The following is a 27586-nucleotide window of genomic DNA, read 5'->3' as shown; positions in this document are numbered from 1 at the left end:
ACACACACACACACACACACACACACACACAAGCTTCTCAGTGCTGCAAAAACAAAAGGAAACATCATCAGCCACACATTACAGCTAAACACACACAAGTGGTTGTGCCTGCTGTGTGCACACATACAGTAGTCCTACACACAAGTACACCCGCACGCAGTGGTGGAAAAACTACTCAAATGTTTGAAGTATCAATACTGCAATATAGAAAAAGTACAAAAGTATTGGCATCATAACGTACTTGAAGTACCAAAAGTTAAGGTACTCATTGTGCAGAATGTCTCATTTCAAGTTGTATAAGTTGTTCAAATGTAAATAGGGCTGAAGTGGTTAATGTAGGCCTATGTTTTGTAATAATAATCTATGAAGTAAATAGTAACTAAGGTTTTCAAATAATTGCATTGGAGTGAAAGTGAATTTGTTTCTGAGATGGAGTGGAGTAGAAGTAGAAGTAAAAGTACTGAAAATTGGAAATACTACAGTAAAGTAAAAAAGCTCAAAATTGTACTTGTACAGTACTTGAGTACTTAAGGGGAATAGGACTAATTTTCAACTATGTCATTAATATATCTTAGACTTAGAGTGTGCAAATAATAAAAAGTTCCCCCCTTCTGTTTAGAAAATGATAATAATAATCTGGATACATTGTCCTACAGTGAACATGAATGTAGGTCAGTGCAGGGTTCTCAACCTTTAATCTGGATACATTGTCCTACAGTGAACATGAATGTAGGTCAGTGCAGGGTTCTCAACCTTTAATCTGGATACATTGTCCTACAGTGAACATGAATGTAGGTCAGTGCAGGGTTCTCAACCTTTTCTGAATCAGGGCCCACTTCATGTAAAATCATGAAAGCTGCCATTTGCGGGCCACCCATCTGACCACTGACCACGGCAGCTGTGTATTTTAATGTGTTTATTTTAATGAATAGATGGAACCAACGTAGTATCACTTAAGTTGCTATTTATCGGCATCAGAATGAACACACGTTTTTCAAGATTTGAAAGAAATCTCATGTCATTTTTTAAACATTAAAAAAACAATCTCAGTGTTTTGCCAATTATTTGGGGGCCCACCGGTGGGCCCTGTGCTAGACGATGCTCCTAATTTCAGATTTTGATAATGTATTGTATTTTGTATACTCTGGATGTCTGTACAAAAATATTAAAAGGTAACAATAAGTGCATAACGTTCTGTTCTAAGTACGTGTGTGTGTGTTTGTTGGGGAAGGGGACAGGTTGTCTTAAGGTGGCCTTCAGGTTCTGTTCTGTCAGACAGAGACAAATAGATAGAGATACCCACAATATCTCTGAGGCAAATATAGTACTATAGTTGTACTTTGAACAGCAGGGTCCATTTCATTCCAGTAGTTGGCTACACACTCTGATTCACAAACGTGAAAGGTCTCCCCCAGACCCGAAATTGAGTAAAGAAAAGAGTAAAGACACCACATGACTCACCACCTGCTTTGTGATATGACTGTGAGGTGTTGTGAGCTTGTAGATCTGCTGAGGAGTGGAGAGGACAGGAGGTGATCGAGGTTAGGAGAGGAGATTAACCCTAGAACACAAAAAATAAAAAAGTAGAGACAACAAAGATTAAGGCTGCCCAACAAACTGCTTTACTTCTGGAATTCTGTGGAGCCCCTAAAAAAATAATTAACATTGATCCACACCACACAGGCCGTATCGGAGATGTTATGCTGCACTCGAGTTGGGGTGTAGTAAATCAGATCCCTTGTACCAAACCTTATAAATAACCGATCTACAAGCCCACAAAGCATTGCAAAATGTTGAGCTTTTGCAGTACTATGCACTATGGCTCTATGGATGGCTATCCACACAGTGCCAGAAATCTGTTGGCTGGATGGATGAGGACACCTGGTGGTTGAACCCAGGCCATTTAATGTGTTACTGTATACTGTATGTCACAAAAGGATGCTTGATTTCTGACAGGCTACTATGAGACTAAAACACTGTGTGAATGTTCGTGAGGTGTTGTTCATTTGGTCATTAAATGTCATTTCTAATCCTAACATACTTTATCCACTTCAGGATTATTAAAATCCACAAAACCTTAGACTGTGGAGTCATCCAGTATCGGATAACTCCTTACAGCATCCTAAATACTCCTTATCAATACTAAATATGATGTAAGGAGGAAAGGTTGGAACCTTTCTGGTGGAAAAGTTCATCTACGCCATCATCCACACCATACCATAAAAAACAAAACAAAAAGAAAAGCGAACAAAGACAGCCACAATATTGCATGCCTCAAGCCCATTCACATGTCCGCCATTAAAAAACAAAACAAAAAAACTCCTGAATCAGTGCAATCAAATGGCCCCAGATATCAGAACACTAGGTCAGACTGCAGTTTAGTCACATAATTGTCATATGTTGAAGAACAAAGGCGAGCCGAGTGCTGCCGAGATTCAGAGCAACCCCAGTCCTGGTGATGAGGTGCTCACCAAGTTAAAACTAGTTTCTAGTGAATCGGGAGAGGCTTCAAGCACACTCTTGAGCAAGAACATTTAAAAAGCCTTTAATATTTTGACAGGGCTATCGCATATTAAAACAGACAGGACACAACTACTTTCAACCTGGTGTTCCTACTAAAACATTTATAATACATCAAGAGCAGAATCACCAAAGTAGTCATTAAATATCACTGGGTGGGCTTGGTGAAATTGACCCAGTAGGCGCTTTCTCTCCTTGGCCGAGATTTTAGGGTCCAGGTGGATGTTCTTCAACAAATCGCACAGATGCTGGTTTGTGTTGCTCCTGGTAGTGTCAGGATAGATGCTGCTAGGGTCCTGCTGGCAGAATGTAGAGCCTAGGAGATAAAAATAAAACAATTAGAGTTATGCACAAAGATTATGCTCAGCAGTGCCAGTGGTGGCTGGTCAGTAGAGGGTGCTAAGGCACCACCCTACCTCTCTCAAAACCCCCCAGGCCAATATATACCATCCAAATCATCAATTTAATTTGACCAAGCAATGAACATTTTGCACCCCTGAGTAGCAAACCTAATGTTTGTCTATGATATTGGAGATTCTGAGATGGTCTAGTCAGGGACATTCAATGTGAATAGGAGCAATGGTAAACTGCAACCTATGGTGACTGTAAGCATTCTATGTGGATCCCCAGGCCATTATGGTTTACATTTATCCATTACGTTTTCCATTACAAATAATTTCTTGAAAATGATTTACCCGTTACATCTGGTTGAGTCCCGTGCGAGATTCTGTCCAAAATATCGCTGACCTTCTTGTGTAGAGCCCCAGGTATCTAAAGGCACAGAAATAAGTGGCAGTGGCTTAGGGGTAGAGTAGCCAGCAGAGTAGCTAGATGGAAACCGTGTGTATATACTATATACAAATTATACAAAGCACCATTTAGAACAAACGATTCAGTGAAGACAATGCTGATTGATAGTGTAATCCATTTATATCCATCAGCACGTCCGCCTAGAACTTCAGTCAGGACAACTCAAGAATGGATGGAATATATTATTTATTACTTGTGCAAGTGGAGCGCGCAAGTAATAATTTAGCCGTTTTTTCGATTTGACACATTAATGATTATTGATGAATTTATTAGTCAATTACAAACGCACCCGGGAGCAGCACCCCCCACGGCCACAAGGGGGGGGGGGGCAAATATCTCACAACGGGTAAGGGCTAGTATACATAATCAGTAAAATAAAATAGCAAATTGTGCCTGATTTGCTGGGACCAGAGTACATGGTGTGTATATGTATGACTAGCTCTCAATGATGACGTAAGAAATATGGTCATTTATGTAATCTGGTCCCAGCAAACCAGGCACAAATCTGCTGTTTTATTTGCATACGCATCAAGTGGCGGGTTGCCTGGCACGGTATTTGGCGCAAAGTAACCACAGTATACCGCTAATCAACTTACAACTACATACTCTATATAGTATATGTATAACTGCTCTCAATGATGACGTAAGTAATACAACATTATGTTTCTTTTATTCTAAATTGATAAAAGTGTATTTCTTATATAGATAGAAACTTGAACCATACTTAATACTAGGTGTTTACATGCATAAAGTAGATAGGTAGCAAATAGTTACACCTAATAATTAGACATTTCAAACGTTCCTTCACAGAGATACTGAGATTCCACAGTTTACAGCAGTCGAAAATACTTGCGCGCTCTGCTTGCGCACTAGTTGGCCATTTATGGCCTACTAGTGTGCAACAAGCAAGTATGCACTCAACAGAGTGCAGTTCTAGTTGAATATAAAATGAGCAATATATTTATTATGGTTTGTCGATTAATTGGATCTGCTTTTTAGGTACTCGGATCAAGCGCATCAGTCCCAACCATAGGGACTCCGAATCCCTCGTACCTAAACAGAAGATCCAAAACGACAGGTGGTAGCTGGGGTGGAGGAGGGTGAGAGGCAAAAATGTAGGCAGACAGCAGCGCAGCAGTATCAGTGTGCAGCAGCAAACAAGCAAGCAGATTGAGCAGTTCAAACTTCCAGTTTAAATAGCCGGTATGAAGATGGAATGAGTGTGTGATTGGATGTGAATGTGATGCTGAGGTGCCCCAATTAAGGGCCGGCAGCAACTGCACTGAGGTTTCCTGACTGAACTATCTCTGCGCATGTCTGTGACAGGCGCGATGCTCATATCTCTTAACAATTAATGGACGGATGGATAGCCATTCAACTTTATGTGCTCAGAAAAGAGAGGTTGACCACTCATTTTGGTCACCCCATGAGCTTTCCTCCAAGTAAAAGGAGGGCAAAGGGCATTTTTAGTTTTTTCTGCAAAGCAGCAGACTGTAGCACTGCACCCTAGACAAAAATAGTTTGTTGGATATTAGAGCTCACAAATATGTGCCCATAAATTAAAGTCTCTTAATAATCAGCTCCAAGCCTCTTGTCATTTTAAAAGAGAGCCTAGTACGTAGCCTTCTGCTACTGTATATTCTACAGCATATTAGTCAAAATGTCTGTTATATTTATTTAAGTTCATAGTCTACAGTACGCTACCTTGAAGATTTCCTTTCTGTTGTCAATCATGAAGAGCACCATCAGTTGATCCCTTTCCATGGAGAGCTTCTTGCTGTGGAGAAAAGCCCTGCTGAAGGATCTCACCAATGCCTGTCTGTTCTCCATCTAGTACAACAGCACACAGCTAGTGTTAAACCAAAACATAAAAACCAAAAACATTACAATTCTCAACAAGTCAGGCCAAATATGGCACTGCTTTGGAAGTTAGCCTATAAGAAAAGTACTACTCTTTGCGATAATATTTCAAGCTGAAAATGGGGTTAAATACACGCCACGCTGCAGCACCTTGGGTGACTGATCCATTAAGAAAGAGTGAGTGAGTGAGTGAGTGTGTGTGCGCGCGTCTCCAACCTCTTTGTCCAGTTTTATCGCCCCAGGGTTAGCTGCAAGAGCCAGGAAAGTCAGAAGCTTGCGCAGCTCCTCTCTACAGCTAGGAGGCAGCAGCTTCAAACAGAGCTGCAGGGCCTCAAGTGCCTTGTCCAGCTTTGCATTCACTAGGGAGAGAGAAACCAGCGTAAAGGGTACCGGTACATAGAATGGATATGTCATTTGGCAGGAAAACACCCATGATACACCTCAGATGGCTTATACAGTAGAATGATGATTAAACTCAGGTTAAGACTGGACGTGGAGTTACAATAGAAAATTGGAAAGAAAAAAAAAGTGGTTTTTCTTTATTTTATTTTCTCATTTAAAAAAAGAATGTCTGTAATTCACTTAATTTAAAACATGTTGGGAAAGTTTGAGAGTAAGAGTGTCTGTCCTGTTGTCTGTTTTGTTTGTTCACACTTGTCATTGTTTAACTGTTTTTAGTTTTTTCATGTTTATCACATTTATATGTCTTTTTTATTATGTATTGTATGTGGAACATTTACATTGCCTGTTATTCTTTTTCATTTTATTTAACAGAACTACTCATTATCATTGTCGATAATATTCTGATGTCATACAAAAAATGCCTAATAAAAACAGTATTAAAAAAAAAGACTGGACGTGGAGTTACAAACTGCAATTGCACTTTGGCGTGCATGGTGGGTTATTATGGGTGTGTCATCCTACTGTACCAACCCTTCCAGTCTAATGTCCAAAATTCTTATGATTTCTCATCCCTTACAAGTGTATGAGAAAGGGTCCTTCTTTAACAGGGCTTTGTTGTATAGCATTAGTTTTGCTATAAATAACTATACTTAGTTTGCATCAAGTTTAATTTGAACTAATAGTTACGGATTCACTAGAAACATAAGACATTCCCATCACTTTAGAATCCAGTAGGGGTAGGTCTGTCCTACAATAGATAAAGAAAATCATTATGTGAAGGGTCTGATTTTTCACTTCTCACCCAGCAGGTCAATGATGGCGGTGTAGACGTCACTCATGTGATCGGGCAGCAGGGCAGGCCTGTCTGTGTGGCTGTAGTGATTGACCAAGGCCTCATAAATCAGCAGCTTACTCTGGGCCATGGGATCCAGACAGAACCTAACCAGGCCTGGGGTAGACACAAACCTTACTTTCATACTGTGTTGAAATTAACTTAGTTCTTCTCTAAACGATTTATAAATACAATCTAAAGATATGCACGTTAAATAGTTTTGCTCTGAATTATACAGTAAAAAGGGACAATCTTATTACTCACTGAGCATGCATGCAACCCAAATTGTAGCCTCTAACCTATTCACCTTTTATGAAGGATGAAGGAAAACACTGCCTTTCATATATCAATCTTTTGTAAACAAGGTCAGATGAACACAGATAAATCTCTTGACGAGCAGCTCTGCTTGTCCAAGCACTCTGCTAGGCCAAAAGAAGAGCTCTGAACAGCACCTTCTAAAAGTGGCTGCTATGTGGTCAACTTGCAGTGTTTAATGTAAAAAAACAATGAAAAAGAGCTAGTGACTAATGACTACATTTGAACATAGGTTATGTTTTCCACTCACTGACAAGAAACGATTTGGACAGAATATAAATTGTCTAGGTGAAGACACTTGCTTTCATTTGCATTGCGGATACCTGCCGTAGTGTAGCCAGGACTGTGACAGTCATGATCATGAGCGGAGCATCTGGGCAGCTCCCTGCTGAGCTCCACCACTGGCTGATCAGGGAGGCTGTCCAGACAGTCCAGCGCTGCACAGAACCACTCATCCTCCCTGAGGAAGACAAGAAATAACACATTTCTTACTAGAAGACAAAAAGGTGATGTGAAACCCCCAGTAGGCTACTGTATTCCAATTATAAAGCTTATAAATGTTCAGTAAAAAAAGAAAGAAAGCTGTGCCCGTTAAAACACAAGTAGGCCGCTATAGTAGCTTTTTTCTTTGATAGTTATACAACAGTTTGGCTTTTCCCAGAATGTATCAAAATGACAAACGTCAGCACTAACCGCTTGATCCGCAAGTTGCACCTTAACCAAAATGAGAAAATATCTATCCTTGGCAATATACTGACAGGCGAAAGCATGGCAACAAGGGCGATCAAAAGAGTAAATCAAAGGACAAGATTCTTGGGCAGAATTCACCTTCCACAGCACTGCTACTCAGGTGTGGAATGCCATGCCCCCTTCCCTCAAAAAATTCACCTGTCAGGAGGTCAAAGGTAGAGGAGGTCATCGAACCCACCTCTCTATCCCCTCTCCGACTTACTTCATGAATTATTATTCATGTCATGATTGTGTGTGAGTGCATAGGACCCGAATGGAAACAAGACCGCAAGGTCTTTCTTCGGTGTAATCCTTTTGGACAAATGCTTGACTGTACCTAGCCGCAGTTTGGAAGAACTTGTTTGTATTAACGGGTCGTGCTGTTGACTCCTCCATTATGTGAAAATTCGAAACAGGTGGTACGCAGGACCATTCAGTGACCTCCAAACTCCACACTTGGAAAAAGAATCACCTGCACAGAATTTCTTGACAGAAAGTAGCTCATAACATGTCTACGGTGGATTATTATGAAACAAACGTTTTGCAGATTGAAAGATAATAATTCAAGTAGTTTAATACAAGCAGATCGCAGATGCAATTTGGATGAATGGGGAGTCAATGGAGGGTATTGCAACTCTAGATTCATCCCATTATAAAAAAGATCTAGAGTTGCAAATTGCAGCTAGACTGTACCTTGTGCGGTTTGCAATTATATATTGTCTAATAAAATATTAAATCAATCAAAAGGTTCCCAAACTCACATGCCAAGGACCCCCAAAAAACCATATCCTCTAGCTTTAGTAATAACAGCTGATCTAACGGTTACCACCCACCCCCATCCAGTCACAAAATCAGACGTACTCTGAGTCTCTAAGCGCCTTGAGGACCCGTCTGTCCAGGTGACTGCTGCTGCTGTAGACGAGGTCTGGTTTGTCATGAGCCCGCTGACGACATGGAGAAGGTGAGGGGTTCTGGTTGCACTGAAGCAATCCATCAAGCATGGGGAGTTCTACCACTGTTAACAGCCTGACCATGGTCTGTTCCTGCCACAGTTCATCCACAACTGCAATGGAAGAAGACAGAGATGGGAGGAGTATTACAGTTAACCACCTACAGTGTATACTTCAGCTGACCAGGGTCTATACTTGGTGTGTGTGTGTGTGTGTGTGTCTCGTCCTCGTCGTCGTCGTCCCCCCCCCACCAATATAAGCCTATAGATTTAAAAATTTCACCATATTCCCCCATTTATGACATGCCCAGGCCAGAACATGTCTGGGTTACGGACAGTCCTAACGGATAGTTCTCTACTCCCAGTTAGTACTGAAAGTACTGACACAAGAGGGGTAGCTTTTACACTGCATCCCAGTGTGTGTCAGGGCAAAAATACTGTAGTAGGGTGCCCGCAAGCACGGGAGCAGTGCATGGTCGCCAACCTTAATGCATGTTCGGACTAACGGGACTTCGGATCTATGGGTAGTTCCCACATTTAGAACAAAGTCCATAGCCTACTATGGATATTTTTCCTTTTGGGTGGTCTTGTCTGAGACCATCTTATGGCCAATAGCGTTTAGTTGTGATGAAATGGCTGACTTACATGATTGCGGTAATGCAGAGTTGGAACTAGATGTTGGATGTTCATGCCTAAACAACATAAAGAAAGATAATTGAAAGCTTATATTGCAGTAGTTGTTTTTGAGGGGTGCTAGCCCCTCCTATGCCCAGCTTTCCGGGTTTGTTTGAACACAAACATTGGCTTGTGATTGGCTGATCACTGTATGTATATTGTATATGGTGCTAAAACTACAAATGCCAAGTAAAAACTAAAAGATCAAAATTGATATAGGAGCCTTTCTGCATACCCGTCTGTAGGAGCACAGCACAGTAAGTTGTGGATTCCATGGCTGAGCTCGCCTCTCTCCAACTCACCCGTTGGGGGCATTTCTGTGTCCAGGAACCTGTTAAATATTTTCAAATGAAAGTTACAGCATATTCAGATTGCAGTGTTATAAAACCCATTGTGTGTGTGTGTGTGTGTGTGTGTGTGTGTGTGTGTGTGTGTGTGTGTGTGTGTGTGTGTGTGTGTGTGTGAGAGAGAGACTAACCTGTAGAGAGCATTTTTGCTGTCCTGAAACACATCCTGCTTCTTGTCTTTCCCAAACATTTTGGTGTCCACTGCTTCAAACACATTGCAGTTCAACAATGCCTGACAGATGTACATAATCTTGTCCCGTTGGATATCAACACCTGCAGTTGTGAAGAAAGTGATGGTGGTGGGAGGGGTACCATTAATCAATTTAGGCATCCTTTAGCAGACACTCTTTGGAGCGACATACAACAAATACATACAATAAATGCAGAGAGACCGTTTTAGCACCTCAGTAAATTAGGATAGTCATAAACCAAGAATCAGTCTAAACAATATAACATCTAAAAAACAAATCTGTACATTGAAACTATTGGATGCCAGGTAAACAAATGAACCTTGCATCTAAATTACATTTTAACCTTTTGGTATTGTGGCATCATATAATTCATTAATTTGAATCACCTTCAACCTGAGCACATTATAGGTATAGGCACCTTTTCAAAAATGGCTGATCTACAAGCTCACGGTGCATCAGAGTGCAATTTCCAGCTATTTTTTTTACTATTCATCATACAAAAATATATAGGGATCAAGTGGTTAATGGAGGACATTGTTGAAAGATTTATGGTGTAGTAGTACAATGGTTCTCAATGCAGCGTCCAGACTACTAGAGTTCCAAATGGACCCTTGCGGGTTCCATCCATTTGTACATTCAAGAGTTAAATGAACAATCAAGACTTGACGGGCAGGAAAAATCTGGGTCGGGAAGTGATTTGTCATCACTCACCCAACACTGCTGAAGTGCCCTTGAGCAAGGCACTGAACCCCCAACAGCTCCAGTGGAGCTGCTTAGCGGCAAACAGTATAAGACTGAGGTTGTACTGGTCAGCTCCAAGGTTTTAATTTGTGTTTCTATTTGCAGGGCGTTAGTGAAAATGAGCACTTGTGCTCAGCTACTACCCTCGGTAAAAATAAAAGAAATATCAAGAGGGGTTCTTAATTTGTTATTCATGTCCTCACTGTATTGCATTACTGCTTGTTTTTTGTCGTTGCCTTGCTTTTCTTTTATTCTCCATTGTTCTGTAAACTTTGAGCTGCATTTCATGTCATGAAAGGTGCTCTACAAATAAAGTTTTATTATTATTATTATTATTATTAATTCATACTAAACTGGGGGCCTGCATTTTCACAAAGCTGATGAATTCTCAGTGAGAATCACTGTAGTAGGCCTAGAAAATACCTTCGAAGCCACTAGCATGGGAGAGATGATCCATTACCACATCTATAGCATCAGAGCCAACAAAACAGCTACTGTGCGACTTGAGATGGATGCGTCGATCCTTAACCTTCACTGAGGCTTTGAGATGGGAGATGAGCCCCCTCCATAAGATGGTCGAGTGGTTTGCCTTAGTTACCACTCTGTGACCTAAACGAGAAGAGAATATGAACAGTCGGAACCCTCGGTTAAGCTTTTCTGAAGTTTGGACGTCACTTACTCTAGGGTCCCTGGTCGGTTATTCCACTCTCCATGGGATGCAGATTTACATACTCTCTTTTACGGAGAGAGGCGGCACCGCTTGAGTGTTTGTGACTTTGTGAGATGTTTCAAAGATGCATAACGTGGCTATAGGAGACAACGGAAACGTGGGTGAAACTGCATTAACCGCTGATGCCTTTAAGTATTTTTAATCTTTTTTTGAAGTTCTCTCTCTTCCTCACCTCCTTATTGACTTCCCCTTGTAGCGTCTCCCGCACCAGGGCAGGGTGGTCGATGCGAGGCAGTAACGTAGGGACACGCAGCAAGCCAGTCTCCGCTCGTGAGGCGGTACAATGGGAAGTCAATAAGGAAGTGAGGAAGAGAGAATTTCAGAGAAGCCAAAATTTTAAACAAAAGATGAAAAATACTCAACGGCATTGGCGGTTAATGCAGTTTCACTCACGTTTCCATTGTCTCCTATAGCCGCGTTATGCATCTTTGAAACATCTCACAAACACTCAAGCAGCGCGCCGCTCTCCGTGAACGGAGGGTATGTACATCTGCATCCTACGGAGGGCTTAATAACCGATCAGTTCAACGTTCAAACTTCAGAGAATCTTAACCAAGGGTCTTGAAAGGGGCTGCCGCTACAGTACATGCAAAAGCAAGCGCTGGGTACACAAAGAAAGGCTGAATAGACCGATAATTCTAATGAAAATGTATTATTCCACCTAAGGTAGCAAACAAACTGTGGCAAGTCAGGCAACAGCCACAACAATCACAGTGGTTCAACTCAAACCAGTCAAACGCCACCTCCAAAGGCCTATTATGACACTAGCTTAAGCTTTAAACTCTCGCTCACATGTAAGTGAATTACCCTGGGAGTGCAGAGTCCAGGGTCCAACAAACAACTTCTCTTCAAGGAGTTTCAATGCAGCGACTCTCTCCTTGACTGAAGGCATTTTTCACCAAGCTGACGTAAAAGGCAATCAGTGGTCCAGTGGACTCCACACACCTTTTATACAGGTAATCAATCAATCAATTATCAATCAATAACTCAGTCAGTTCACTACATTCAACCACTAGATGGCAGCAGCACATACACGCCACATCATTACTTTGGTCTGCACAATCCCACATTGAGATGCCGATATACAAGCTCTCATAATGAGTAAACTAATGACGATAAGGAGGACATGCTGTGAGCTTGTAGATCTGCAATTTCCATGATCATCTAATCTACAGTAACAAGGCTGACAACTGCTGTCTTGTTGTGACTTGTGGTCAACCGTAGATAATATAGAAGTGATATATAAAATAATTAAGGCCAATAAACTGTCCCTGATTCCACAAAAGTCCCATTCCACCACTGTCTATACACGGCATTACACTGCGAAGTGTAAAAAAAACTGCAATACACGGTGGCAAGAGCTTTTCTATCTTCCTTTTCTATTTTATCTTTACATGTCACAAGAGACACATTTTGGCAATCCAGCCGGTTATACAGTCAGTGGGCAGAATTAGGGGTCTAGCTTGCTTTTGAAGAGGTGACAAATTGAAAGACCCCATCACATGGCTAACAATAATTTTCAGTCAGAACAGTAGCTGTCAGTCTGGTAGCTGGCTAAAAACCTGCAAAAGGACAAATTATTCCATATTTAATAACCACTTAAACTAGATTGGCTACTGAAACATTGAATTACTTACTTTCACATCAGACTCGCCAACAGTGTATAATGAAGGGATGGAGTATTCTGACAGAAGAAGAATGTTTGCCAGTCCTGCCGTGAACATTCCCTTATTGTTGAAGCAGTCATCTATAAAATGCCTGTCACATAACCTTGAGTTAGTAGAAATTATCCTTTCATCAAAATGAGTAAAGTCCAGCCATTTTCTTCTCAACCATGGTTTAGTTTCCTTAGGAGGAAAGTTGAAAAGATTGTTGAAGATTTCACAACCAAAAACGCAGCGTCGAGACAGACGCCCCATAACTGCTGAGCTCCTTCAGCTGACACCTGTGCGGTTGCCTCAGTAGCTGGCTGAAATGACAGAAATGGGTGTTGTAGGACAAAAATTCAATACAATGATTTAATTGGACCCAAAATTTATATTTGCACTATATATGCATAGTTTCATTATATAGATATTCCACTGTTAGGTTCTTAGCTTATGTATGATTCATGATGATCTTTATGTATATGGTGTATTACCAATGATTTTTGTTCTTGCTTACTGTAAATCGCTCTGGATTAAGAGCGTCTGCCAAATGACTACATTTTCATTCTGGTATCCAAAATGCTCGATCCCAGGTCTGGTGACATAAAAAATGAAAATGTTCATATTATTTTTCAAAGGTTTTCTGACCTGAATTGCACCCCAAAAAACTGAAGATTTTCTGTGGTCTGAGGTTTTCTAAATAATTAGGCTCAACTAGACCGGTGCCCGGCTGGAGAGCACCAAGTCGGCAAAACCCTGTACCCGTGTCAGAGTACCCCTTCCATCCATCTGTCTAACCCTATTTCTAAACTAAAGGGCAGTCCATACTCTCTCCGACCACCGAACCTTTCGTCGGAAAGCTCCGGTACAACTACAACATGACGTCACTTGCAACTTCTGAAACGCATTCTTCTGAATTTTTGTTCTGAAAGCTGCACTCCCAGATGTTGTGACTCTCCGAACTCTACTTAGGAGAAAAAATTAAAGTCTGATCTTTCCGACTAAAGGTTTGGTGGTCGGAGAGAGTATGGACTGCCCTTAACCCCAGTAAAACTATGTCTATAACCCAACCTTATTCATATGGGTGTTTTAATGGAAATTGCTCTCAGGAACAGCTCAACTGATTTTGGCCTCATCGTGATGTCATCAATGTCACCCTACTTATATAATTCCTCCTCTTCTTCAGTCTTCAGTTCCAAATTAGCATTTCCACTTTGTTTACAATGTCCACCATTGTTGATTTTCCAAGCTGGCATGGAATGGAAACAAGCCTGGTTTTATCTAGCATCAGTATTATAATGAATCAAATATTAAATAATCTGCATATCAGCACCCCACCACCTCAGGACATTGTGGTACTGCAGCTAAAACTGCTTTCAAAGTCCAGAAAGAATTGACAAGGACTGGTTATATCAGAGATTGAGGCTCAAACCATTAGAAATAAGTTTGAGGGACATAGACAATATGATATTAAATATTAAAAGCAATTTTAAAATGCATGTTATTTGCGCTTTAAGAACCAAAGGGAAAAACACCTGGCATGGAGTGGATTTTTCCACCTAATACACCTTTGTTTGAAGGACCACGAAACAAAGACTTTAATTGTTGTTAAAAAATAATTATGTACTTCGGTGGGGTGCATCTAGCCCTGGTCCAAGGCTTACAGCGCGCCTCTGGCTCGCTGTAAGCCTTGGACCAGGGCTAGGGTGCTTCTTCTTGTATTCTTCAATTCATTCTTGTATTTTTTTATTTATTTTTACTGAGAATGTTAGAAATACGTTTATGGCATAGTGGGGTATGTGCAAATCAAATCACTGCTATAGCTCTTAATGAAACGGTATTCAAAAACCATTTAGTATGAATCAATACAAAGATGTAGCGGCTTGCGCATCTGACCCGACTCCCACTCTAAAATCTACGGCTCCGTCTGATGAGCAAATTTAAGACTTCCGCTCTGAGAGCTAGCAGATTTAAGACATCCGGTTGCCTTCAGAATAAAATAATATTTTAATTCGTTAATTAAATAACTATTACGTTACATTATTAGTGTAAATGTGTGTTCTTTTCGTTAAGAATCACCCAACAAGGATTGTAGTTTAGCCCAGCCGGGCAATAGTTTATTATAAAGTCCCGTGCTAAGAGTAGTAATAAACAACCTGTCAGCTCAGTCTAGTGCAACCAACAACAGGTACCGTGCGAGAGGTGCAACCAACAACAGGCACCGTGCGTACCGTGCGTCACGCACTTGTATAAGCAAGGTTCCTATCCAAACAATAAAGGTTCCTATTTCATCAAGCAATAATATACACCTATTATAACAATTAGTATTATTATTACATTACAGTTATTGTAAAGACACACATTATGTTTCTGTGTAAAAATAAGTAATTAAATTACTAATAAGTAATTAAATAATAATAAAAGTTATCTAAATGGATAAATGCTATTCACTGGAGTGCATGGACTTTATAAAGTGGACACTGGACAAAAGAGGCCTCCGCGAGGCAACTATCTGGACATACCCACGCGTTCGGGGAGATGTCCTCTACCACACTCCACTCTCCGCTAAGCGGGAGAGGTGTAAAATTCACAGCAGCAGACCGTCTACTGTGGTCAATGCTGAAAAAAGTACCGTTTCCGGACCCAGAATGGACACTGGACAAAGAGGCCTCCGCGAGGCAACTATCTGGACATACCCACGCGTTCGGGGAGATGTCCTCTACCACACTCCACTCTCCGCTAAGCGGGAGAGGTGTAAAATTCACAGCAGCAGACCGTCTACGGTGGTCAATGCTGAAAAAAGTACCGTTTCCGGACCCAGAATGGACACTGGACAAAGAGGCCTCCGCGAGGCAACTATCTGGACATACCCACACGTTCGGGGAGATGTCCTCTACCACACTCCACTCTCCGCTAAGCGGGAGAGGTGTAAAATTCACAGCAGCAGACCGTCTACTGTGGTCAATGCTGAAAAAAGTACCGTTTCCGGACCCAGAATGGACACTGGACAAAGAGGCCTCCGCGAGGCAACTATCTGGACATACCCACACGTTCGGGGAGATGTCCTCTACCACACTCCACTCTCCGCTAAGCGGGAGAGGTGTAAAATTCACAGCAGCAGACCGTCTACGGTGGTCAATGCTGAAAAAAGTACCGTTTCCGGACCCAGAATGGACACTGGACAAAGAGGCCTCCGCGAGGCAACTATCTGGACATACCCACACGTTCGGGGAGATGTCCTCTACCACACTCCACTCTCCGCTAAGCGGGAGAGGTGTAAAATTCACAGCAGCAGACCGTCTACTGTGGTCAATGCTGAAAAAAGTACCGTTTCCGGACCCAGAATGGACACTGGACAAAGAGGCCTCCGCGAGGCAACTATCTGGACATACCCACACGTTCGGGGAGATGTCCTCTACCACACTCCACTCTCCGCTAAGCGGGAGAGGTGTAAAATTCACAGCAGCAGACCGTCTACTGTGGTCAATGCTGAAAAAAGTACCGTTTCCGGACCCAGAATGGACACTGGACAAAGAGGCCTCCGCGAGGCAACTATCTGGACATACCCACACGTTCGGGGAGATGTCCTCTACCACACTCCACTCTCCGCTAAGCGGGAGAGGTGTAAAATTCACAGCAGCAGACCGTCTACTGTGGTCAATGCTGAAAAAAGTACCGTTTCCGGACCCAGAATGGACACTGGACAAAGAGGCCTCCGCGAGGCAACTATCTGGACATACCCACACGTTCGGGGAGATGTCCTCTACCACACTCCACTCTCCGCTAAGCGGGAGAGGTGTAAAATTCACAGCAGCAGACCGTCTACTGAGGTCAATGCTCAAAAAAGTGCTGTGCCTTGGGGCATTGACATGAAATCACTGGCCTATAACATGCATTGCAAAGTAATACTAATTATTTTGGTAATTACTGGTGTTTGAACCTGGTTCCACATGGACTGTCTTGGAGTTTCACCTAGTCGAGACTTTGACAAACTCAATTATGCGTGTTTATCCACCACTTGCAATCATGAACCATTGACGCACGTCTTACCTTTTTATACATTTGAGTAATGTATGCACTTATAGGTACGTTGCACTTATAGTACCATTTTGTACTTTTGAGTGATGTTTGCACTGATTGACTTTGTAGTTTTTGCATGTTTTGCATGTGTTTGAATAATGTTTGCTGTATTAACACAGATGCGCACACACATGCAGTAAATTGATCAAATCTGTAACTACTAACTATTAAAGTAGCTTCTCAGTCCACATTAAGACAAATTGTGATGTTTAAAAACAGATATTGTAGGGATTTGGAAACTTTTAAATGAGCATTTTATTTCTGATTGTGATGATCATTATTGATATGATTTCTTCTTCTTCTGTGTAACAGTGAATGAGAAATGATTAATGATTAATTAAAAGGTATTTTTTTTCTAACTTTCAAAGCCTTGTCTGTATTCTTTTATTCTTTCATAAATGTAATGCTATGGAGAGGGCCACTATATATATAACGATCGTTGTCACCTCATCTATACCTGGGCACCGCCCAGCCAGAAAGAGGGTTTGGAGGAATTTTACACCTCTCCCGCTTAGCGGAGAGTGGGGTGTGGTAGAGGACATCTCCCCGAACACGTGGGTATGTCCAGATAGTTGCCTCGCGGAGCCGTCTTTTGTCCAGTGTCCATTCTGGGTCCGGAAACGGTACTTTTTGTCAGCCTTGACCCCAGTAGAAGGTCTGCTGCTGTGAATTTTACACCTCTCCCGCTTAGCGGAGAGTGTGGTGTGGTAGAGGACATCTCCCCGAACGTGTGGGTATGTCCAGATAGTTGCCTCGCGGAGCCGTCTTTTGTCCAGTGTTCATTCTGGGTCCGGAAACGGTACTTTTTTCAGCATTGACCACAGTAGAAGGGCTGCTGCTGTGAATTTTACACCTCTCCCGCTTAGCGGAGAGTGGGGTGTGGTAGAGGACATCTCCCCGAACGTGTGGGTATGTCCAGATAGTTGCCTCGCGGAGGCCTCTTTGTCCAGTGTCCATTCTGGGTCCGGAAACGGTACTTTTTTCAGCATTGACCACAGTAGAAGGGCTGCTGCTGTGAATTTTACACCTCTCCCGCTTAGCGGAGAGTGGGGTGTGGTAGAGGACATCTCCCCGAACGTGTGGGTATGTCCAGATAGTTGCCTCGCGGAGGCCTCTTTGTCCAGTGTCCATTCTGGGTCCGGAAACGGTACTTTTTTCAGCATTGACCACAGTAGAAGGGCTGCTGCTGTGAATTTTACACCTCTCCCGCTTAGCGGAGAGTGGGGTGTGGTAGAGGACATCTCCCCGAACACGTGGGTATGTCCAGATAGTTGCCTCGCGGAGCCGTCTTTTGTCCAGTGTCCATTCTGGGTCCGGAAACGGTACTTTTTTCAGCATTGACCACAGTAGAAGGGCTGCTGCTGTGAATTTTACACCTCTCCCGCTTAGCGGAGAGTGGGGTGTGGTAGAGGACATCTCCCCGAACGTGTGGGTATGTCCAGATAGTTGCCTCGCGGAGGCCTCTTTGTCCAGTGTCCATTCTGGGTCCGGAAACGGTACTTTTTTCAGCATTGACCACAGTAGAAGGGCTGCTGCTGTGAATTTTACACCTCTCCCGCTTAGCGGAGAGTGGGGTGTGGTAGAGGACATCTCCCCGAACACGTGGGTATGTCCAGATAGTTGCCTCGCGGAGCCGTCTTTTGTCCAGTGTCCATTCTGGGTCCGGAAACGGTACTTTTTGTCAGCCTTGACCCCAGTAGAAGGTCTGCTGCTGTGAATTTTACACCTCTCCCGCTTAGCGGAGAGTGTGGTGTGGTAGAGGACATCTCCCCGAACGTGTGGGTATGTCCAGATAGTTGCCTCGCGGAGCCGTCTTTTGTCCAGTGTCCATTCTGGGTCCGGAAACGGTACTTTTTGTCAGCCTTGACCCCAGTAGAAGGTCTGCTGCTGTGAATTTTACACCTCTCCCGCTTAGCGGAGAGTGTGGTGTGGTAGAGGACATCTCCCCGAACGTGTGGGTATGTCCAGATAGTTGCCTCGCGGAGCCGTCTTTTGTCCAGTGTCCATTCTGGGTCCGGAAACGGTACTTTTTTCAGCATTGACCACAGTAGAAGGTCTGCTGCTGTGAATTTTACACCTCTCCCGCTTAGCGGAGAGTGTGGTGTGGTAGAGGACATCTCCCCGAACGTGTGGGTATGTCCAGATAGTTGCCTTGCGGAGGCCTCTTTGTCCAGTGTCCATTCTGGGTCCGGAAACGGTACTTTTTGTCAGCCTTGACCCCAGTAGAAGGGCTGCTGCTGTGAATTTTACACCTCTCCCGCTTAGCGGAGAGTGGGGTGTGGTAGAGGACATCTCCCCGAACGCGTGGGTATGTCCAGATAGTTGCCTCGCGGAGCCGTCTTTTGTCCAGTGTCCATTCTGGGTCCGGAAACGGTACTTTTTGTCAGCCTTGACCCCAGTAGAAGGTCTGCTGCTGTGAATTTTACACCTCTCCCGCTTAGCGGAGAGTGGGGTGTGGTACAGGACATCTCCCCGAACGCGTGGGTATGTCCAGATAGTTGCCTCGCGGAGCCGTCTTTTGTCCAGTGTCCACTTTATAAAGTCCATGCACTCCAGTGAATAGCATTTATCCATTTAGATAACTTTATTATTATTATTATAATGATTTAATTACTTATTTTTACACAGAAACATAATGTGTGTCTTATAGCATCATATAGCATCATTTAAATGCTTAATTTGTAGTTTTAATGTGCAAATTAAACTTTCTTTCAATACTCTAGAGGTTACTCTTATTTTGAAGAGATCGTCCACCGGAAGCCTTAAATCTGTTCATTAGATCTGTTCACTAGACGCTGCCAAAATCTACAGACTAGGCCTACAGTAGTAGTCTATAATTAAAGGACTTAGTCTAATATAGTCTTCTTGAGTTTTATACTGTAATAATTTGAATATCTGTACTTTGAGTATTTCATTTTTTTTTTTAAACATGGCTTTTACTCCACTACATTTCAAGAACTATTTCTAGTACGATGAATGGTTGTTAGAACCTGTTACTCGAGTCGGAGTGACAAAATATATCCCACTTTAACGTTACCTGGCTGAGCTAAATGGCAAAAAGAAAAACGTAGCCCTTAAAATAATACATGTAATAATACCCTAGGCTAAAAAGGTGAGTACTTCAGTACTATAATAGCTATTACTCACCTTTTTTCTTTTAAAATAATTATTGTAATTACAAAAAAAAACTATCCCGCAGACATACACAAATGTAGCACTCACTGCAGTAGATATAATGGACGTCGCCGGCTTCAACAATGCATTTGCTTTGTAGTTTTCATTTTGATATATAACACTTCACGGAGGTCTGTTATGTATATACTTATTAGTTAACTTTGCATGCCGGGCGTGGGGCGTCTACAGTAGATCAGGAAACGATATTCTTCTTTTTTGGTATTTTCTAGCATTGGCTTCATATTTTGCATTATACCGCCACCTTCTGTTTCGCTTGAAGCACTTACTTAAAACCTGTCCCACAAGCATGTTTAATATGAAATAATAATTAAAAATAATCTAATTCTTACACCAACAGTTACCCCTATGTGTTTCAGTAGAAAATATTCAGAGCACTTTCCCAACGCCTTCCATTCACTGACACACACAGGCAGGGACATCAAAAGGGCAGTCACAAGACAATGGTCAATATTATGTATGTCAATCTGCCTTTAACTACCGGTATGTCATTTGAGGGCGATGGACGTCAATTTCCTTTGCATGAAAATGTAGCTCCTGGCACAAATTCTATAGGTTGTTAAATGGTACCCCAACTTTCAAACCCTGACTTTATCATGATCCACTAATTAGGTCATTGACTATTTTCAATATTGGTTCAAACCTTAGATTGACTGGCCTAAAGTGTGAAGTCGATTTGGATGGTTCTCCATAATAAAAAGCAGATACGCACAAGCAAATGTAGACTGACAGAGATTAGTTTGTTCTGAAAGAGTTTAAATAAAAATAATATAAATTATAACAAATCATTTTAACCTGGAGTCAAATCATTTCTGGAGGAACGGCAATACGATTTATTTATTCTCTCAACTCTTCTAATTACAATGGTTCAGAATCAGAATCAGTTTTATTGTCACAAAGAAAGAAAGAAAATGGAGGCAGGGAGTAGGAAAGCAAGGACAAAACCAGAAAAAGATGTGTCCAATAAGGTCTGTTATTTGGTCCAGAAATTCCTTCCGATTTACACAGTATGCAAGGTAGATAGTTATAGACATAACAGTGAAATCCTGATCAAAATAGACATTCTTGAATATGGGACCCTTTCAGTGGCATTGTAGTTACCATATATTAGTGTCCTCCCTGAGATTGGGAGGTCCCGGGGTGAGTGTTCTTGTATTCCTGGATTCCACGTTGAAAAATGTCATGATGAATCCGGACATCTCCCAGCACTCCACAGGGTCTGCTGCTGCTCCTCCTCCACCACCAGTTGATAACCTCTGTGTCTGCTCTCTTGCCTGCCACTGTTGCCCACCCAGGAGCTGGTGTGCGCAGTGGGCCTACAGCGGCCGCATCTGCACCTCAACGGGTGGAGGTGGTTTCAGGTGGTGGTGTGGGATTGCAATTGCAGTGGAGATGTCAAGGGCTCTGAATAAATGTTTTTAATACTTCAAAAACGAGCGATTAGCTGCTGGCGCAGTGCCAGTGCTGGCTTCTTGTCCTCAGCTTCAATAGGTGGGTCCGGTGGCATGTCTATTGGTGGGGGCATTGCTGCTGGAAGGGGTACCCCATGCCGATTCGCAATGTTATGTAGAACACAGCAGGCCATGGTTATCTTACCTACCTGTAATTGTAGATGGGAGCAAATTAATAGACTGCACAAAACATGTACCGTTATAGCATAGGCATACCGTCTTCAGGTCTTGGTCCAATAATGTGGAGGTTATACTATACATTTCATACCTTATCGGCATTATAAAGGAGCTTTCCTCCTTCCTTGTCCGTGTCCAGGCACAGCCAGCGGCCTTTCAGCACCCCGATAGTGCGCTCCACAATTGCGTGTGTGTGGACATGGCTGTCATTATAGGCCTGCTCCTGTTGGGTCTGGGGCGTGTGCAGGGGTGTCATCAGCCAGGTACTTAAGGCATAGCCTTTATCACCTATAGAGATAGGCTAATAGTTAGCCATACAATCCTGTGAATTGAATTTCCATGGAAAAAAGCACAAAATAAGCTTTGAAAGGCAAAACACTTACCAATGAGCCATGCACATCCAGCACCGTCAGCCTCCTGTGCAAGACACATGTCCACACTGCTCTTTTGTAGGATGAACGAGTTGTGTCTGGCACCCCCCCAGCGGGTATCGGCATTAATTATGTTCATGTCGGCATCACAAATGAGTTGCACTTTGATTGAATGACACCCTTTGCAGTTCAAATATGCAGATGGATTGGGAGATGGAGCTTTGAGGTGCACATGCGTACAACCTATTGCTCCGATTGTGTCAGGAAAGCCAGCCATGTTAAAAAAGTTCTGTTTTATTTCTCGCTGTTGTTCAGCAGTATATGGAAATTGTATGTATTGTGGTGCCAGGCCGATGATGCCATTCAGCACGTGTGGAAGCGTGCGGCTGAGGGATGGCTGGGACATGTAGGCCCTTTCGGCTATCTCCCTCTGGAACGTCCCGGTGGCGAGGAAACTCAGACTACACAAAACCTGCACGTGTGCGGGGATGGCATGAGACCTGTAATGATAATACTAATTAATAATACTAAATAGGCTTCAATGTTATATGCAATGCACCTTGCATTTGAAACAATTCTCAAACTGCTCTGCTGCATGGCATAAAAAGGCCAAAATAATCAAATTGAAAACATACTCATTAAATTCAAAACATGTTTTTTTTAACCTGTTTGTTTGTCTGGTCAGCTGTGGCTCCAGTGCAATGCAGAGCTCGACCAGACTGTGCCTCGGTAAACGGAATTGGCATTGTAGCCATTCGTCGCTTTCCTCAAACATGTTTGTGCGGTCCCTGAAGACGCGCTCTCTTCTCATGGCTCGGTTGGCAGAATGATCTAACAATCAGGATTGACACAATTTAGCACTTTGAACAAGCAGGTCATGATTACTGATTTTTGTTTGTATTTTGATTTATGTTGATTACTTGATTGCATTTGATTTTATATTTGACAAATGTTGGCCATTGATATTGTTTTTGTTATTAGTGCAGTTTATAAACTACTTATTTTTGACCTAATGACATATACGCAAGCTTTTCTCCCAGATTGATGGATGAATCAGACACTTAAAAGTAGTAATTTTCATAAATGCCGGTACGTTCAAAATATGTAAACTACTGTGAATCGGGCCCATGTGTCCTTACTTTGCTCAGCCTTCTCAGCATCAACAGCACTGCTCTCCATTTCATTTGTCTCGTCTTTTTTTGCTTCAGACTCACTCCTACTTGTCTTCTCCATTTGAACTTTCTCCCCTGGGTCAGGGACTTGTCCATGATAACACTGGATGTGACTCTTCAAGCGAACATTGTGATTAAAGGACTTGTCACAGTGCTGACACTGATAGGGTTTCTCTTCTGTGTGGACATGCATGTGGGATTTGAGGTGGCTTGACTCAGTGAATGAGCGCTGGCACACCTCACATACAAACTGCTTTGCTTTTGTGTGCACAGCTACATGCCACTGCAGTTTGTGGTCACTTGAAAAATCTGTGTTGCATACTAGGCAAATATGTCTTTTGGGTCCTCTGTGACTCACCAGGTGATCACGGCGCTCCCGCATCTTGGCAAACACCTCTGGACAGTCAGGACATTGATAGGGCTTTGCTGCAGGTGGATGGTTCTGCTCATGCAACAGTCTGTCATGCCTAGTTCTGAAGGTTGAGAAGCAGTATGTGCACGAATGCTTGTAGCCATCCTCATGGATCTTGTTGTGAAATTTCAGTCTACCCTCAGATTTATATCTCTTGCCACACATGTTACAAGAATATGGCCTTTTGGTTTGACATATGTGAGCCCTCTTTCTCTGACTGAGGAAAAACTTTCCACATTCAGGACAGAGCTGGCGGAGATTCTCATGTTCTTCATCTGCATCAAACTCACTGTCTGCATCTGCGTCAGACTCACTGCTTGCATCTTCATCAGAATCACTGTCTGCAAGCTTGCCGTCTATATTGTGGTGCTCCACGGAATCACAATCTGAATTGTGTTTCTTCTCATCCACCTCAAAAGATCCTTCATCCGAGGAGTAATTTTCATCACTAAAACCAATCATTTCAGAAATGGCAGCAGCAGCAGAACTCTCTGGACCATTGGTGCAGCTGCGAGGGTAATCCGAGGGCACTGTCTGTAAAAGATAGATGGAATTTAAATGATTCTAGCAGGTGCGTGCACAGTGTGCTCTTCTCCATTGTAATAATAAATGGTCATGCCACATTATTAGTCCATCAGTAGATCTGTTGGCACAGTTTTCCTATGGTCACATGTAGGCAAAAGGGTTCACTTCCTCTTTTGACAGCAGATATGTAGCCATGTTGATGAATCCTATGTTCTGCAAATCTTGAGATAAAGAGTATTGTCCTTTCTTGACCTGAAGTTCAAGTCACCACAGTATCCATTATAACATGTCTTGTGGTCGAAAATCAAGGGGCCGTCTTTCACTTTACCAGCCTCTTCCTACTTTTTGTGCACTGACCAAATCATTCATATGATTAATACAAGTCGATATAACAATGACTGCGCCTAGTCACGCTAGTTAAATACCTTCTTGGTTCGCTGACTCCTCCAGTTTCTGATGAAGTGGCATTGGGTGCAGTGCTGAGAAACGGTCAGGAAGGTCCCCATTGTCATCTTCTGGACTTTACACATGGAGCAGCACACTGGACACTTTTCAAACAGTTGGAGTAGACAGTCTTCCTCCACAATGTATTTAGGGACATTTATGGAGGGTAAGGCTTGTCTGCTCAAATGATAGGAGACAAAGAAGGAAACGGGAGACACAAAGCACTAAGCAATTGATGTCAACAACATCAGAAGTGACTGAGTGACTTAAGCTATAACTGGCCATTAAACTAGTGTGAATGGCCATTATCATCATCAGGACTCCGGCCTGTGTCCAAGTGGCATGCTACTGCCCCCACTGTCTCTTGCCCCTACTTACGATAGTGTTGATTCTGTTGATTCAGATAGAGCAGGGGTGTGATCAATGGAGTCTCCAACATCTCCATCATCAAGTAGACTCAGCCGTATTATTTCAGAAGCTTGAAAGGGCTTCAGGAGTGTTGAGTGTGGAGGTCTTTTCCAGTGAATTGAGGTCTGAGAACCTAATTAGAAAAAATATTACCAAGCAAAGATAGGCAATCTGCAAGCTCACATCACATCGTGAAACGTAGTGAATTTGTAGATAAGCCATGTTTGTGTGTCACCATCATATGACGAAGTATAAAACAGGGCATGCGTGATTAAAGAAAACTTGGTGGGCCTGACAAACTATAGAAAGCTTTTGATGGCTAAAATTATAACACGTTAAAGTGGATATTTGGGCAACAGACCACAGAGTGGTAACCCTAAGTGTTATAAATTACCAGAAATATTACAATCGACAAACCTTGACTTCTTCGATTCACTAGTGTGTACTTGGAGAGCTGGGTGCCAACAGACTTGTTCAGTTGAGGTTCAGTCTTGAGTGTGTCATCAGATTTCTGGTGGTGGTCAGTCTGGCAATCTGTGCACAAATATAAATCATGGTTTGGAACACGAATAGGCTACCTTTCATGCTTTTAAGTGTCATAATTGTTTTTAAAATAGAACTTGCAGGATAAACCTACTCTTCATAAATTATGTCATTAAGACATGCGAATCCCTTGACTCCTTCAAAAATGCTATCAAAGGGCACCTACGGATGGCTGCAATTCAAAACTGGCCCCCGAAAAATCTGAATCCCCCACTCCCCAGTCTCAGAGGTTGGAAAGGTGTCCCCCCAACAAACAGACTACTACAGCTTACTACAGACTGTCATTAGAATGAAGTCGGAAGGGGTGTGAAAAAACAGACTACTACTATTACTACTATAAATGGTAAATTATGTATTTACATAGCACCTTTATCCAAAACGCTTTACATAGATTGTGCATTACATTTACCCATGGGTAAATGTATGGGGAGTCGAGATCCAACTGGTAACCTCACTGTCCCCACCGCCGACCACTCTACCCTTGAGCCACTGCTGCCCCCCTACTATGGTGCTATTAGGGTCACTTTTGATGTCTCCCTCCCTACAACTTACTTTCGACCCGATGAGACAGTGAGCAACCCATTGAAAGGCAGATTTTCCAACACTTACCATCTCCAACGTCAGTTTGGTGGGAGGACACCTGAAGAGAGGGTTCAGACAACTGAACAGGATCTTCCTCCTCCTCCATAGGCTTCTCTGGCTCTGCCACATCAGGAGTCGCACAATGGCTTTGAAGTTTCTGTTGGGGGGGGGGGGGGGGGGGGGGGATAGCATGCAAAATTGTAAACAATAATGCTCAAGGTGTATATTGTCACTAGTGGTTCTCAAAGTGGGGTTCAGGGACCCTCAGGGGTCTTTGAGGGGGTTCCAGGAGGTCCCCTGGCCATCACAATGAGAAACAGTTTTATTTTACTAGTATTTTACCCAATGTGGAGGTAACTTAATTGATGCCTTGCATGGTTTCCTACTTTCCTCCGCTCTGCCATCGGTGTATGATGGGTGAATGTAATGCACAATCTATGTAAAGCACTTTGGATAAAAGTGCTATATAAATGCAATCTCCACTTCACTGTTATCTCCCCAATATTATTGAGTTGTAGAATGATGTGCTAAATCTAATAGAATATAAAATCTTGTCACAGATTGTGAGGGCCTTTGTTGAACTTCAAGCCTTTGCAACACGTGGATACCAATTTAAAGGACAACTTTAGTTTTTTTCAACCAAGGTTCATTATGGCACATGATTGATTAAAAATTGTATTAACAGTTTGCAGAATGGGTAGTTCAAGGAAAGTACAGGTCAATACAAAATCAGCTAAGGGGATAAAACCAGAAAAAAGACTTGCTTACATAAGGGTCCTCAATTTTCAATTCATCAAAAACATTTAGAGACATACAAATATACCCTTCTATGAGAAAAAAGAAAATAAATCATAATATACACGGATCCTATCCTGCGAATAGATCACACACTTTGCACATGACAGTGTGTACTTGAGTCAGACCACGAATTTAATAGTCTCTTCGCAGCTTCATCTGGAGTTAGATCCACACATTTTGTTTTACCGATTCCCAGATTGCACTTACCCGAGACAGACCAAGTGACTGGATGCAAGGCACAGCATTTGGTGAAAGCATGTAGCACTCATCTCTGAAGTGGGCTCCACAGATGACCGAGTGTTTTTGTTGCACCGACGACGCGGTAAAATTTGATCTCTTTACCTGGACAAACCTCACCCAAGATCTGAAACGTTTACTGCCTTTCTTTGGAAACCCATGTACTTTGTGGCCAGAAAGTCTGGAATTGTTACACCCAGCACAAACACAGATCTTAACCATGTTTAAAACTAACACAAGTTAATGTTGTTGTTGTTCCAACAGGAAGACTGTTGTAAAATAAGTCAACGAGTGAAACCAGGAGAATGTGAGCCGACAAGGGCAGCGTCTAGTGAGCTAATCTAGTGAGCTGATTTAAGACTTCCGGTGGACGATCTCTTCAAAATAAGAGTACCCTCTAGAGTATTGAAAAAAAGTTTAATTTGCACATTAAAACTACAAATTAAG

The 27586-nt window shown here is 42.5% G+C and overlaps 2 protein-coding genes across 3 annotated transcripts; both read right to left on the bottom strand.

Moving 5' to 3' along the window:
* Nucleotides 1-2542: 2542 nt before the first annotated feature.
* Nucleotides 2543-10948, bottom strand: LOC310870441 (DEP domain-containing protein 7-like). The gene is made up of 11 exons (XM_083781672.1): nucleotides 10795-10948; nucleotides 9571-9712; nucleotides 9328-9423; nucleotides 9063-9109; nucleotides 8330-8531; nucleotides 7063-7199; nucleotides 6395-6541; nucleotides 5407-5549; nucleotides 5035-5160; nucleotides 3216-3291; nucleotides 2543-2836 (listed from the first exon to the last, which is right to left on the bottom strand). Exons 1-11 carry the CDS (start codon nucleotides 10826-10828, stop codon nucleotides 2625-2627), a joined length of 1362 nt encoding a protein of 453 aa, XP_083637798.1. The 5' UTR covers nucleotides 10829-10948; the 3' UTR covers nucleotides 2543-2624.
* LOC310870439 (uncharacterized protein) lies at nucleotides 10922-27390 on the bottom strand. Of its 2 annotated transcripts, XR_014570237.1 has the most exons (12): nucleotides 27110-27390; nucleotides 26132-26261; nucleotides 25397-25513; nucleotides 24950-25112; nucleotides 24553-24748; nucleotides 23158-24136; nucleotides 22684-22849; nucleotides 22031-22518; nucleotides 21739-21935; nucleotides 21445-21619; nucleotides 21121-21177; nucleotides 10922-10980 (listed from the first exon to the last, which is right to left on the bottom strand). XR_014570237.1 is itself a non-coding variant. In XM_083781670.1 (11 exons), the coding sequence occupies exons 1-10, from the start codon at nucleotides 27359-27361 to the stop codon at nucleotides 21446-21448; spliced, it is 2862 nt and encodes a 953-aa protein (XP_083637796.1). In that variant the 5' UTR covers nucleotides 27362-27390; the 3' UTR covers nucleotides 20829-21177; nucleotide 21445. The 2 variants fall into 2 exon arrangements, 1 of the variants encoding a protein (XP_083637796.1); XM_083781670.1 differs by lacking the exon at nucleotides 10922-10980 and having other exon boundaries at nucleotides 20829-21177.
* Nucleotides 27391-27586: the final 196 nt, after the last annotated feature.

The sequence above is a fragment of the Protomyctophum parallelum genome, assembly GCF_964188405.1.
Source record: "Protomyctophum parallelum genome assembly, chromosome: 14".
Classification (NCBI taxonomy): Eukaryota; Metazoa; Chordata; class Actinopteri; order Myctophiformes; family Myctophidae; genus Protomyctophum; species Protomyctophum parallelum.
Note: the sequence above shows the minus strand (reverse complement) of the source record. Positions and strands in the feature narration are given on the sequence as shown.

What these genes read in the sequence shown, in the direction of transcription:
- LOC310870439 (XM_083781670.1), bottom strand. Translation starts at nt 27,361, where the DNA reads ATGGTTAAGATCTGTGTTTGTGCTGGGTGTAACAATTCCAGACTTTCT. An exon ending in AGTGAATCGAAGAAGTCAAG is followed by an intron (nt 25,113 to 25,396) that starts GTTTGTCGATTG and finishes TTTTCTAATTAG; the next exon opens with GTTCTCAGACCTCAATTCAC. An exon ending in TGGATGTGCATGGCTCATTG is followed by an intron (nt 21,936 to 22,030) that starts GTAAGTGTTTTG and finishes CTATCTCTATAG; the next exon opens with GTGATAAAGGCTATGCCTTA.
- LOC310870441 (XM_083781672.1), bottom strand. Translation starts at nt 10,828, where the DNA reads ATGGATCATCTCTCCCATGCTAGTGGCTTCGAAG. An exon ending in AGCAAAAATGCTCTCTACAG is followed by an intron (nt 9,424 to 9,570) that starts GTTAGTCTCTCT and finishes AATATTTAACAG; the next exon opens with GTTCCTGGACACAGAAATGC. An exon ending in TGCTGTGCTCCTACAGACGG is followed by an intron (nt 9,110 to 9,327) that starts GTATGCAGAAAG and finishes TATGTTGTTTAG; the next exon opens with GCATGAACATCCAACATCTA.